A 15,430-nucleotide genomic window follows, 5' to 3' on the forward strand; every position below is an offset into this window, starting at 1 on the left:
GAGTAGTTTTTCTTTTCTTAAAATATTCCCTCATCACCTTTGCATATTTTTTTTATTTTATTTTTTCCTAATTCTTCCTTATTATTTCTTTTCCTTATTATTTTTATTTTTTCTTTTCCTAATGGAGTGGATTGATTATGCTCCAGTTTTGGGCCCTTCAGATTTGTTAGTGGCTGCGATATAGGCTATGCCAGTAGCTTATGATTCTTACCCTTGATAATTATGGAAATATATTTAGAATTTGTTATAATATTTGTTTTTTATTAAATTTCTTGTTAATTTTATAGTTTATATTTGAATTTTTTTTAACTTAACAAAAACACACCTAAGATCCAAATTTTTCATAAAGAAAATTTTTTCAAAAGTTAATACATTTTTCAAAGGGAGACGAGTGTTTGTAAAGTTGTAAGGTTAAAAAAATTCTTTAAGCTGTTTTAAGTGTTTAAAATTGTCTTTCATAGTTGATTATTAATATTTAAAACCCTTTAAATATTTTTTTAATTTCTAACTTTATCAACACTTTTATAAACCTTTAAGAAGTGTGTCGACTATTTTTGCACAAAAAAAAATCATAAAAATTTAACCCTTAGGCAGGTTTCTTTTAATTTAAAAGAATTTAGATATTTTCTATAAGATCAACGAGAAATTTAATGAAAAATGTAAATTATAATAAATTTCAAGTATATTTTTGTAATAATCAATTTTTTTTTCAATAAACACTATTCTTCCAAATTAAGTCATAAAAATAAACTCTCTTATTTTAGAGCTACATAAAAAAAAAAAAAAAAAAAAAAAGTGATCCATCTTTCCAAAATATGTTATATTTTCATTGGGTATGCAAAAATATCCACAAAATTATAACTTCACCTTTTAAAATATGAAATTAGTTCAATACGAACTATTGCAATATTTTCAGTTGGTCATTAACTTTTCATAGTGACAAGAGATGAGATTGTTTCTTATTCTTCCAAAAACAACAAAGAGCAACTCCATCCCTAATGCATTACTCTCCTAAGTCGTTTTTGTACCCAACTTTACTCACTAATTTTTTACCCTTGTTATTAAAGCTCACCCTTTATCATTACAATACCAAGGAAAAAGATTAGTACTTCTAACACTTATTTTAGATAAAAATGAATTTGATATGGCCAAATCTAGTTCATGAATAGTACAGTGGTGAAGAAAGGGAAAGCACCTGATAGAAAGAACAACCCTCCCAAAGAAACAAGAAAAGCAAGCAGCTTCAGTGAACAGCAGCAATCCCATTCAACTAATTTGAGCTTGCAACCAGTTCCCTTCAATTGATACAAAACAAGGAAATAGATCCCAGGCATCTCAAGTCTTGGATTTGCTTATTTTCTATTGAGCATACTTAATCCAACCAATACATAAACATGAAAACAAAACATCTTCAGATGGAAATCCCCAAAGACTTCTTCAGTTTCTCAACCTCCAAATACACAGTTGAGTACGGGAGGAACTCTGAGAAATGACTTTTGCTGAGGTCGCTAATAGCAACGGCTAGTTTAGGAATCTCCAGGGTCTCTTCGTGGGTCAGAGTCCTAACAAACCTCGCTGGATTGCCAGCCCAAAGTTCACCGGACGGAATCCTCCTCCCGGGCGCAACCACCGAACCAGCTTCAAGGATAGAATGGGTCTCCACCAAAGAACCTTCCATGAGGATGGAATGCTGCCCAACAATGCATTCCGGTTCAATTGTGCAAGACCGCAACAGACTGTTAGCACCGATTGTCACGAACCTTTCAATGGATGTCTCAGCTGGCAGTCCTGATACACAGAAGCTGAAATATCACCTTGCGGGAACATATATATCATTCATAAAATACAAATCACTGCATACTTGTGCTGATTTATCATTTTAACTTGAAAATTTTTATCCCCGAGTATAAGTGATGCTCCAAACCTTCCCCCCTCGTACTTGCATACACCACTGGATCTTATTATAATATACAATTACAATTGCTTGGGGTAAATACACACAAAAAAGGACTGCAGATTCTTGCACCATAATCTCCCCTTTTCACGTTAATGCATATGTGATTCACATTGTACCCCCATATACACCTTGGAAGATGTCCACACAATCTCCACAATTTAGTGACATGGGAACTAGTCATCCAGTACTAGTGCCACCCCTTCAATTGTGCCGTTCTTCCACCTCTCATTCCACGCTTACTGACATCAAATCAACCTATCACCTGATGTTTTATGCAACAACTCATGACAATGTTCCTTTAACACCAGCTACCTAGTTAATCCCTCCAGTATAAATATAGAATTCAAACCAGCATCAAAGAATGGTGACAACAAATCTATGGAGCTCCATTTTTCTAGACCTGAAGTTTTATATGACAACATATGACCGTGTTCCTTGTAAATTGGGTACCTAGCTCATCCCTCCAGTATACATAGGGTTCAAACATGCATCAAAGAATATTACAACATAGCTAATGGAGCTCCATTTTTTTAATTCAAATTCTCCACCTCCATTCTCTTTGAATTGCCTTAACTCTTCCTTCTCAACTCCAGTTCATGATAACTCGTCACCCATAGTTTTCCTACAAGGTAGTCAACTAACCTCAGCCTTTCCCCAGCCCATTATCACATGTCATACTATTTCTTCAATAGTCCAATCTCTTCTACCATACACTATTCTTTGAAAATAACTTATTTTATGCCCTTTAAATCCCACATTTTGATTCTTATACTTATTTTTTTTATTAGTCTTCCTCCATTTTGTCAAATAAACATCAAGAACCACAAGACAATGTCAAGTAGATCAGCTCTCTCATAGTGAACTTACAATCCATACAACATAAGCAATCCTTTTCTCATAAAAAAAGTAGTCTACTTAGGTAGTGACCAAGTGTCTATAAGCCATTTGTATATGTGACCAAGTGTTCATCTTGTTTTTTGAACATGATATTAGTAAAATCACATAACCAACAACATACCGACCCTTTATCCCACTATGTGGGCTCAGCTACTATAATCCAATAGTATTTCTTCAATACTCCAATCTCTTCTACTATACACTTTTCTTTGAAAACAACTTATTTTATGCCCTTTAAATCCCACATTTTGATTCTTATACTTATTTTTTTTATTAGTCTTCCTCCATTTTGTCAAATAAACATCAAGAACCACAAGACAATGTCAAGTAGATCAGCTCTCTCATAGTGTAACTTACAATCCATACAACATAAGCAATCCTTTTCTCATAAAAAAAAGTAGTCTACTTAGGTAGTTAATAATAAGCCATTTGTATATGTGACCAAGTGTTCATCCTGCTTTTTGAATGTGATATTAGTAAAATCACATAAACAACAACATACCGACCCTTTATCCCACTATGTGGGCTCAGCTACTATAATCCAATAGTATTTCTTCAATACTCCAATCTCTTCTACTATACACTTTTCTTTGAAAACAACTTATTTTATGCCCTTTAAATCCCACATTTTGATTCTTATACTTATTTTTTTTATTAGTCTTCCTCCATTTTGTCAAATAAACATCAAGAACCACAAGACAATGTCAAGTAGATCAGCTCTCTCATAGTGTAACTTACAATCCATACAACATAAGCAATCCTTTTCTCATAAAAAAAAGTAGTCTACTTAGGTAGTTAATAATAAGCCATTTGTATATGTGACCAAGTGTTCATCCTGCTTTTTGAATGTGATATTAGTAAAATCACATAAACAACAACATACCGACCCTTTATCCCACTATGTGGGCTCAGCTACACGAATTCTAGCTTTCCATTCATTTTCCTACATTGCCTTATATTTTGTAAGGCCCATATACTTAATATCAAACTTAAATATCCTACGCCAAGTTTTTTTTAATCTTCTATTACCTCTTGTGCTAACTACTTGTTTCATTTCATTTGCTCTCATCACAGGAACCTCTATTGATCTTCCCCTCACTAACCATCTTAACTATGTCTCCCACATCTTATTAATAAGGTGGCATGCCATTAAAAAATTCAAAATAGCTTTTCCCTCACTATTTTTTTCCCTCCAAAATTCTAACTAAACAAACTTAAAGAATTTAGGAACAAAACACTCTTAAGTAATAGGGGTGAACAGAACTAACAGTTTCACACCTTTCATTAGATCATATGATGCCTTTAAATACAGAAACTTTCTATCATTTATCTCTAAAATCTAGGAATTTAAAATACAAGTTTAAATTTACAATACAACAATAGATAAAGATAGAATTAAACTTTGAAAAATCTTCTCCTAACTTTCAGGAATATCTTAGTCTTTATCTTCTTTTGATATCATCCTTCTTTATCTTTTATTCAAACAACCTGTTCTTATCCCTTTTATTTCATGATTATCCCCTTAAATTTTGAAATTCTTCTTTTTCCACCAGAATTTCTTCCTCAACACTCTTCCTCAAGCTGGTAAATAAATGTCTTTCATTCCCAACTTGCCTCTAATTAGCTCAAACCCTTACTTGTTCATTGCCTTAGTGAGGACATCGACTTCTTGTAAACCTGTAGGAATATATACTAGATTAATATCACCATCTTCAATCTCCTACTTGATAAAATGTCTATCAATTTTTACATGTTTCATCCAATCATGTTGGACCGGATTATTTACTATATTGATGGCAAACTTGCTGTCACAATATAGTCTTGTAGGAGTAGTGTTTGGTACCTTCAAATCTTCCATAAACTTCCCTAGCCATATTACCTCACATATGCCTTGAGCTATAGCTTGGTATTCTGTCTCAGCACTGCTTCTAGCCACTATTCTTTGTTTTTTGTTTCTCCATGTCACAAGGTCACCCCATACTTTAGTGCAATACTCAGAAGTGAATTTACTATCTTCTAAAGAACCTGCCCAATCAACATCCACAAATCCTTGAATTCCTCGATCTTCATTCTTCCTGAATAAGATCCTCTTACCAAGAGTCCATTTAAGGTATCTTAGGATATGGTAAGTAATATTAAGATGTTTGCTAGTGGGTGAATGCATAAATTGACTCACTGCATATATAATATCAGGTCGTGTAAAAGATAAATAAATCAGCCTTCTCACTTAACATTTGATATCTACCTTTATCCACTGTTGTTTCTGTCCCATCCTCCTTAGCTTTCCAATTGGGTTCCAAGGGTGTGTTGGATGGCTTATAGCCAAGCTTACATGTCTCCTTTAGTAGATCTAATATGTACTTTCTTTGAGAAATAAAAATTCCCTCCTTACTCCTTGCTACTTCCATCCCCTAAAAAATACATTACTTGTCCAAGATCTTTGACTTCAAATGCCTGTTGCAACTGACCCTTTGGTGCCTTTATTTCCTATTGATTGTCACCTGTAATAATAATATTGTCCACATAAACTATTAAGATAGTTTTCAGACCATTACCAGCATGTTTAGTGAACAAAGTGTGATCAGACTTCTCCTATTGATATCATAGCTGGTTTAAAGTTGTGCTAAACTTTTTAAACCATACCCTGGAGGATTGTCTCAGCCCATGCAAGGACTTCTTTAATCTGCAAACTTTTCCTTTTTCTTCAAAATCGAGAGAAATTCTCATATATATCTCTTCTTCTAGGTCCCCATTGAAAAAAGCAATTTTTATATCTAATTGGAGTAATTCTCAATCTAAATTAACTGCAAGGGATAATAATACACGTATAGAATTGAGCTTTGCAACTAGTGTAAAAGTCTCTTCATAATCTATACCGTGTATTTGGGTGAAGCCTTGGGCCACTAATCTGGCTTATACCTCTCAATACTCTCATCAAATTTGTGTCTCATTGTAAACACACATTTGCTTCCTACCACCTTCTTGTTTTGAGGCAGACTCACCGCTTCCCATGTGTCATTCTTTTCCAATGCATCCATTTCCACTATTACAGCCCTTTTTCCAATTTGGTATTTGTAAAGCCTCATTGATATTCCTAGGGATTTGCACCTATTTGGAGACAACCGAGAATATACCAAATGATTAGAAATTGGATATTTAGAGCTTGATCTCACCCCTTTTCTCCAAACTATTGGAATATCCAAATCAGTGTTATTAAAGGCGCGCCTAGGCGCAAGGCGCACCTTGGGCGCCTGAAAGCCTTCTAGGCGGGCGCAAACCAAAAGGCGCGCGCCTTGGGCTTTTTAGTTGTTTTTCAAGCTTTTTATTTTACTGTTTATTACTTTATTTAATTTTTTATTATTTAGGGTTTAAATTTATTACTTCAACTACAAATTTGACAATAAATAAAAAGGCTACTACTTCAAATGCTCCAATTGAATTTGAACTAGATGAAGATGGATAGGGAGAATTGAACAAATTCAAGGCATGTAATAACAAAATGCAACATTAAGTCACCAAAATAAAGAAAGATGCAAATTCAAGTCTAGTATATTACCTACCAAAAAAATGTATGAAACTATCATCACACTTCTAAACCATAGAAATCATCCAACAAGAGGAGTAGATGATATGGAAGAAAATATTAGAGATGATACTTCTAATGATGAAAATATAGAAATGTTTGGTCTTTAGAGTGATTTTTTTTATAACATGCTTGTTAAAATATTATTAGAAGTTATGACCTATTTTATGCCTTTTTCTTCGACTATATTTTTATTTTTTTTATTTTTTTATTTTTTTATTAATTTGCGCCTAGTTCTACCAAGCTCACGCCTCGCCTTGAGCTTGGCACCTCAGGCTCCAAGACTCTTGTGCGCCTTAGTGCGCCTTGTGCCGTGCGTCTTTAATAACACTGATCCAAATCATATAGTTCTGGCCTTGCATTTTCTATTCTTTTATCCTCCTCAATAAGCATAGCTTCAGGCATTGTTATTTCAACTCTTTCATCCTCTTCAAGTACCAGACCTTTTGGAGTTAACGAATGACTTTGCTTTGGTTCAAGAATCCTTCTTCGAGAGTACACCTGAAGCGATGGTTGTGGCTTAGGAATTTCTTGAATTGGTTGTTCTCCCCCTTGAGTAGTTACATAATTAGAAATAGAAGTAATAGAGTTAATTGTCTCAAGGAAAAAACACCAACATCCCTACCTTGCTCTGCAGTAGGAATCTTCCTTTACAGAGGTATGGCAAAATAGTAATAGTGATTCTCAATAAAGGAAATATCACAAGACACAAAAAATTTCTTACTGTTAGGACAATAACACTTATAGCCTTGTTGTGTGGGAGAGTATCCAATAAACACACACTTCAAAAACTTAGGGTTTAATTTAGAATGATAGTGATAAACAAATGTTATACATCCAAATACTTTTGGAGACAAAGAATTAAGCATTTGAGTAAGGAGAGGATAGGCAGCAATAAGAGTGCTCAAGGGAGTTTTGAATTTGAAAACCTAGTTGAGAGTCTATTGATGAAATAGGCAACAATGAGAATAGCTTCTCCCCAATAGGAAGTAGGGACTGAGCTGGTAAACTAATGGGTTCTAGCTGTTTCAAGCAAATGCGTATTCTTCCTCTCAGTCACTCCATTTTGTTGTGCATTATAAGGACATGTACTCTGATGAATAATTCCATTCTCACTCAAATAGGCTTCAAATTCGATTGAGAAATATTCCCGTCCATTATCCGATCGAATGATATGGATTGAAGTTTGAAAAACATTAAAAATCATTTGATGGAATTTTTTGAATACTTCGTATACTTTAGATTTTTCCTTCAGCAAAAATACCCAATACAACCTAGTTTGATCATCTATAAAGGTGACAAACCAGTGCGTATTAGTTAGATTTGGAATTTTTGTTAGTCCCCATACATTACTATGTACTAGATAAAATGGTTTAGTTGGTTGATAAGAATGAATAGGATGTGAAGTTTTTGTTTGTTTGGCAAGAATGCATTGTTCACAATTGAAAGACTCACTCATTTTATTGACAAACAAACGAGAATACAAAATTTTTAAGTATCTAAAGCTTGGATGACCTAATCGTTTGTGCCATAATTGGATGCTAGAATCTAAGACAACAGAAGATAAAAATGAATTATGTAACTTAGAAAATGTAGGAATACGCAACTCCTAAATTCATGTCTTTACTAATTTTGCTAATGGACAACAGATTGTATCTCAATTTAGGCACATATAGGACAAATTCCAACCACATATCAGCTAGGTATACCGAGCCTTCTCCCTTAGCATAAGTGATGGTACCATCTACCATAGTTACCTTTATAACTCTATTACATTATTTGTAATTAGACAATTCATGCAAGGAACTGGTCATATGGTCTGAGGCTCTGGTATCCATAATCCAATCATTCATATTCAACAATTTAGAGAGATGGCACTTATGGAAATTACCTTGTTTAGCAAGGGAGGCTGTTGGGTTAGGGATTTCCACATATTCTGATGGTTTTATAACCCATGTTTGGTTCAAAACCTGTTGCAACACTTCCAATTGATCTGGGTTTAAGGTAAAATTTGTAACTTTACCTTCTTCAACATCAATTGCATAAGTTGTTTGTTGCTTCTTCTGACCTTTCCCTTTCCAATTTGTTGGCTTCCCATGTATTTTCCAACAAGTTTCTCTGGTGTGGTTGGGCTTGTGGCAATGATCACACCATTGTTTTTCCTTCTGAGGGTCTCCACGAGTTGGTGCTGCTCTTTGTTTAGAAGCAGCAAAGGCTAAACCACTCTGGTTGTTAACTTCATGTAATGAACTAAGCATTACCTTCTTCCGGCTTTCTTCTCACCTTACTTCTACAAAAGCCTCCCTGATAGATGGAAAAGATTTGGTTCCTAACAGCCTTCCTCTATCTTCATCTAAGTCACAATTAAGGCCATGTAGGAAGCCAAATACCATTTCTTTCTCTACCATTTAAGAATTAACCCCATCCTTGGTACACTCCCAACTAATGTCATAGAATAAGTCCATCTCTTGCTATAATTCAGATAACATGTTATGGTAATCAGTTACCAAATGATTACCTTGGCGAGTAGTTCTTATGGCTGATCGAACTTCAAAGCATTGTGTTGTATTTTCCATGTCTGAGTAAAGGCTTTGAACAACTTCCCATACTTCTTTGGTTGTTTTGTGTAATAGATAGGTCCTCCCTATCTTTGGCTCCATGGAATTGATGAGCCAGGCCATAACTATGGAATTTTCAACATCCCATGCTTCATAGTTTGCAACTTCTGGATCTGGTTTTGGAATACCCCCAGTTAGATACCCCACTTTCCCTTTGCCTTTCATAACCAACAAGACCGATTGGGACCACTCCCAAAAGTTAGTCCCATTGAGCTTATGTTAAGTGATTTGAAGGGTATGGTGATCTAGAGAAATATGGGTAGTAGTTGAAAGTAAGGATTGAGAGGTTGTAGGACAAGTAGTTGAGGCTTCACTAGTTAGCGAGGAACTAGCCATCTTGAAGCAATTTATGTGGAGGAAAAAGCTAGGTATGCAGTTACCAAACCGGTAGCTCTGATACCATGAACAAACTTAGAGAATTTAACACCTTTCATTAGATCTAACTTCAGAGTTAACAACCAGAGTGGTTTGAGAGCTAACTTCAGGTAATCTGAGATAGATCATAACCAAGCAAGCAAGTCTCAAAACTGAGCTAGAGGCGATTCAGGAAGCAATTTATGAAGCTGAGCTACAGGCAACTCAGCTATGAAATCCAATAAGTCTCATTCGAAATTGAAAGGTGAAGCAGATCCAGAGAATTCCATTGGTTGCATCGGAGTCGATTGATATAATAGGTAGATTTAGGCAGTCGATTGCAAAATTAAAAGCAGTTTCATAGGCATCTGCAGTTATCACTTCTCAATTCTAGAAGATAATAGCAGTTGTTTGATCCTTAGGAGAATCGTCTAAAGTTGTTCCTCGACGGGCAATTCCACCAACGATCTGAATTCTGATGGCGGATGACATCAGGATGAAGCAGATGGAATCTCAAATGCAGCAAGTGACAACAATGACGTCGGAGATGCAGATCCACATCGGGGCCATTGAAGATTCATAGAATCGATGGTGGAGAAGAAACTGGACAGCGCAGTGCATAGTTCTGAAAGGCGATAAGCGCATCGAGACGCAAAGGATCCTAGAGTCTAAGGCGTGACACGCACAAAGCGTGAGGCACCTTTGCGAAACAAGGCGCATCTTTTAGGGAAAAAAACTCAAAATCTTGTAAAATTACGAACAACTATTAAATTATCAATAATAACACATGCATATCATTCGTGATTCATCATCTTCAAATTCTAAACTAACAACATCAAAATTGATTCATTCATCATACAAATTCTAAACTAGAAACATTATCAAAGTTCAAACTCGAAGTCTCAAACTCAAACAAGTACCAATCATCATGCAAAGTTCTAAACAAACACATAAACACTACAAGTCCACAATCAATAAACACTACAAGTCCACAATCAATAAAGAAGTTTTAATCAATCATCATCAAAAAAATCATCAACATCAAGGTCAATATCTTCATCATCCCCTTCAATCACCCCTTCATCTTCTTCCTCTCCCAATTCTTCTCCCTCTTCCAAGTCTTCATCATCTTCGGTCTCTGTCTCACTTTCCTCCTCCTCTTCAATCTCCTCAGTTACTCGTCGCTTTGAAGTCGAAGCCGAAGTCAAACCCGATTGTGATCGAGTTTGTTTAATTCTAAATCGATAACTAGGCTCTCCAACTCTTGCGGCCGCAGCAACATTACTCCATGTCAACACATCCCCAACGTCATCTGGAAAAACAGTTTCATCATCTATATCATTCTCTTCATCAAGCTTTCCAATCAACCATTTGGCAGCTGGCGCCAGAGAAGATGGGAGTTTTCGGTGACTGGACAGCTTGAGGAGGGTGTTTCTGGCACCTCCCAAGGTGTTTCCGGCAGCTCCCAAGGTGTTTCCGGCAGCTCCCAAGGTGTTTCCGGCAATTGGCTTGAAGGTCAGAATGAGAGGGGGAAGATGGGAGTGACGTTGGGAGGAAGACGGAAGTGACAAGCCGACCTGCCGACTTGGGCTGCTCAGGTTTCAAATAAAACCTGGGTTTCATGAGGCGCACCTCACACCCCGGCACCTCACTGTGCAAGGCGAGGGCCTCTCGGAAAACGCGTCACCTCGGCCCAATTGAGGCGCCGAACTGGCACCTTAAGGCGCCTTGCGTCTAGGTGCGTATTTAACATCTATGTCGCAGTGGATCGGTTGCGCGAGGAGATGCGCGAACATAACAATCAAATTCGCAATCAAATGGAATAGTTCATGGTGATGTTTGCGAGACAAAATCCAGTAAGACTCTTTCCTTGAATTTCCTCCTAGGAAGAGATTGGATCTAATCCTACCTAGAAATGGCTATCCACAGGGCCGTTGGATCCTCTGAAGAAACTAATGGTAAGGTTGATGAGGTCCTAAGACTAGGAATGGTAGTTGCAAGAAACAAGAAAATACCTGAAATTGATTAGGGAATTTGAGATGACAAGAAAGGAATGGCAGTTGCCGGAGAAGTTATTGAGGCTCCAAGGGAGGAGAAATCTATTGAAAGTGAACCTCTGATGTACGCCGGTAAATAGGAAGAAAAATATGCTTTTACAGCATTGTTGGGGTCTGTAAATGATGAGGAACAAGAACAGTTCAAGGCAATAGAGAAACCTGTAAAGCGTGAAGAATTTGAAGATCCGTTCAAAAGTTACTTGGTGTATCCTCAAAAAAAGGAGAAGGAAAAAGCTCAGGAGGAGCCAAGGAAGATGCAGAAGGAAGGCAATTTGCCTAATCAGAATTTTTCCACTGCAGTTGGGGATATAGCTAGACAACCCTCTGTGCTCAAAATAGCCAACATCATGGGTGACGTGATGGGGGAACATATGTAAACAGAGGTTTGCAAGATTCAACTGCTAATTATGACAGACGAGGACCTAGATTGGATCTCAAGATAAGAAGGTTGATCCAAAGAGTTTTAATAAACCCAAAGAACATTGTCTATCACACTGAAATGTGTGCATCCAAGGTTATTATAGCAAAGGATAGGAACCCAATCCTAGTTGAGCTCATCAAAGCCAATATAGAACAACACAAGTATACCTTGGAGGTAGATGCAGCTCTGATCGCAACTGTAAGAGCTACATTTACAAGAGACTTTGGACTAACGAATATCAATGTGGTATGCTTCATCTTATAGTGGTTTTTCAAGATTTATCCAGATAAGCTGTGGCAGAAAAGGAAAAAGAAAAGAGAAAGAAACAAGAGAAGGTAATGGATGAACCAGAAAGTGAAAACTGGGATTGGATGAAGAAACAGCGGCACAATCGCCGTAAGTTCTTGGGGACAAGAACTCTCTCAAGGAGGGGGAATTGTCACAACCCAAGGATATATTAGGAATAATTTAATACATGTATTTTCTTCTTGATATACGTTGTTGCTTACCTATTGTACCTTTCAATTGTTACATTGCCTAGACAGCCTATAAATAGACTTTAGTAGTTGGAGAATGTATGTTTTAAATGATAATTGAATTTCAAACTTTCCCTCTCATCAATTCTCTCTCAAATTCCCTCTCGTTTCCCCTCTGATTTCTCTCTAATCTCTCCCTTTCTCTGTTCTGTATGCAACTCTCCCTCATTCCTATCTATTAACTCCCTCACTTCTGTCAATTATCTCCCTCCTTTTTTTGTCCAATTCTCCCTTCAATCCTTTCTGTTGTTGGTCCTAATTCCCTCGGATTCTTCCAATTTCAATCCAAACCCTAGGTTAAACCCTAGGTACATGACATATCTCTTCTCCCAACCCAACTTATAGTACATACATATGAACAATATTCAAAATCTCTTCTCTAAGAACATCTTTAGCTACAATTAGAATTCATATTGAATGATTCAATAATTTTTCCACAATTGTTGTCTACCTAATGCAACCCTCAATTAATCAAGCTTAGGAAAACTATGGTAAGGAAGAATATCCCAAACACTAAAAGTATTGAGCAACTTACTCAACACTATAATTAATAAGGAAAAATTCATGTTGATACCAATTTTACTGAAAATTTTCAAAATTTTGCAAATAAAATTAAAATTTGAAAACTTTTATTTTTAGTGATTGGACTTGACCACACCCTAACATGCCTAGCTTTGACCTGGACAAACCCTGGGCTACAAAATTTAATCAAAAGATACTAACATAACATCCAAATATTTTCATTTGAAAGAAAAAAGAGAATCAGAAAATAACAAAAATAGATGTCTTCAATAGTTGAATCATAACTAATCTCTTTTCACTATACACAACAAGAAGCCATCTTCTTAGCAAATTTCAAACCAGATCAGATTATAGCCCAAGTGGAACCCATATATATAATTGTAGTGATAGAAATAAAACAACAGCTATTTTGATGGATTTGAAACTTGATCACAAAGGAAGTGACAAAAAATGGTGGTGATATAACCAGAGAACAATGGCACTGTTGTGTAAGCCATGCACCTCCACCTATACTCTAATTGCCCTCCATCTCTCCTATGGAGCTTCTCTGGCCTCTTTCTCCACATATACATGCATATCACAAGTTATTTGATAACAGGGTGATAAATTTGAAGCATGTACAGTTTAGCTGATGTCAGTTCTAAGGGATTCACGCACATTGTGGTTCCTTCATCTGGAATGTCCGTTATCCAATACCCCAACTGCTTGGTAAGGTATCTTTCCTTTTCTCTCTGTTTCTCTTGCTACAGTGTTAATATTTTCTCCTTAGAGTCCTAATTTTCAGATCCAATTCACGCATCATGCATCCTAGGATCAAAAAGGAGCCATGTCCTGAGTCACACAAACTAGACTGCAATTCCAAGGGGAGGGACTGACCCGTGTACACTGTTTTCTCATTTTTGGCATTTTGCAAGTGTCAAGAAGTTAATCTAAACTAGCTTGAGCGCTCACCATTGTCCATGTTGACTTTTCTCTCTTTAGCTGAAGAACAGAATAAACTCACTGGAGTCCAGGAAGAAAGGATAACAAAAAGACCACATTCATCTCCAGTTGCAAGTTAACTGAAGCAAAACAAATGTTCTGGGTTGGGTTAGGAAGACGGGATCAACAAAATGAAGGCAAGGAAATATCACTTTCGGCCTGCAGAAGTTTAGGAATGCATTTTTTTAAATCCCCATTCAGCTGCTGATGACATACTGATGGGATCTATGTATCCTGTTCTTATTGAGAGATAAATTTCAGTTATCTAACAAAATCCTATTGTGACCCGATTAAACCGTCCAAAACAATAATCAACAAATTCAACGTGTTAATCTGTTTTCTTACGCTACACTTCTATTGACATTCAACAACTCTATTAAATCTGCTTCTCAAGACAAAGAAGACTCGGTCATGTGTATAATATTTTATGGGTAACGAATCCAGAAAATAAATCCTTGACACATATCGATTCATTTTCTTCAGTGTCATGGAAATTTAGTTTCAGTGACTTCACTTTATTATATTTTCTCCTCTCTTTCAGAAATCCTAGGTCCGAACACAGCGTATTAGTTCCTTACTATTTCTTAGCAAGCAAACATTTCGAAAGAAAACGAAACCCTAAAAAACAAACCAATAGGGAACATAAAGTCAAACCTGTAGGAGAAGACCAGGCCGCATGAACAACGCACCGTTCCTGGACATTGGAGCAGAAGCCTATGGTGATCTTGTTGAGATCGCCCCGGAGTACCGAGCCGTTCCAGACGGAGGCTCCATCCCAGACGGCGACCTGGCCGGCGAGCACGACATTTGGGGCGACGTAAGCGTCGACGGCGACCTTCGGGAGCCACTGGCCGAGCGGAATGATCTTCCTCTGCCCTCTGTAGTCCCACTTAACTCGATCCGGCGATTCGGTGATCTTCGCCGCCGACGCTGCCGATTCCGTGGCGAGGCCGCGGCGGAGGAGCTGGCAGTGAGAGGTGATCGTCGAGGTTATAGCCTTCCTGGATAATCGAGCCACAGTCGCCATTTTCAGAGAGCGAGAGCGAGTGCGAGAGAGGTTCAGCAACCACAGCCCCGGAGACACTGGAGAGAGAGAGAGAGAGGGGGTTGTTGGCTCCCAGTCGGGCGACCAGTATGGGCCAACGGTAAAACGTCTCAAGCCCATTTGTTTAGTGGGCTGATGGGCCATAGTTGTTGGGTTCGTCTCGGTGGATATTCATAGGACCATAGTTATAGTTTAGTAGTACGTGATAAAATTTGTAAGTTCCAAGTGGAATTCGAGCTTGATAAGACTTAGTTGCTCGCCGCTAAGATCCCAAAGTTTTCGATGTAGACATGTGAACACAACACAAGTTCGAGATTATATTTTTCTTTTTTTTTTTTTTGGGGGAGGGGTTAACACATCATCACGAGCATCCCTCGCTATTTGACTCCATGATATTAGCAGGAGATATAAATCAAAGAACTCAGCGGCCAATTCGATCCCTAACCCTATCGCAAACGT

General features: G+C 37.2%; 1 protein-coding gene across 1 annotated transcript; it reads right to left on the minus strand.

The window, feature by feature from the left end:
* Positions 1 to 1,242: 1,242 nt before the first annotated feature.
* On the minus strand, positions 1,243 to 15,013 carry LOC127791237 (gamma carbonic anhydrase-like 2, mitochondrial). Its single transcript, XM_052321094.1, has 2 exons — positions 14,581 to 15,013; positions 1,243 to 1,788 (listed from the first exon to the last, which is right to left on the minus strand). Exons 1-2 carry the CDS (start codon positions 14,951 to 14,953, stop codon positions 1,412 to 1,414), a joined length of 750 nt encoding a protein of 249 aa, XP_052177054.1. The 5' UTR covers positions 14,954 to 15,013; the 3' UTR covers positions 1,243 to 1,411.
* Positions 15,014 to 15,430: the final 417 nt, after the last annotated feature.

The sequence above is a fragment of the Diospyros lotus genome, chromosome 14, assembly GCF_014633365.1.
Source record: "Diospyros lotus cultivar Yz01 chromosome 14, ASM1463336v1, whole genome shotgun sequence".
In the NCBI taxonomy this organism is placed as follows: Eukaryota; Viridiplantae; Streptophyta; class Magnoliopsida; order Ericales; family Ebenaceae; genus Diospyros; species Diospyros lotus.

Coding starts and splice junctions, on each gene's coding strand:
- LOC127791237 (XM_052321094.1), bottom strand. CDS start 14,953: ATGGCGACTGTGGCTCGATTATCCAGGAAGGCTATAACCTCGACGATC. Junction 1,789..14,580: donor GGCCTGGTCTTCTCCTACAG/GTTTGACTTTAT, acceptor TCTGTGTATCAG/GACTGCCAGCTGAGACATCC.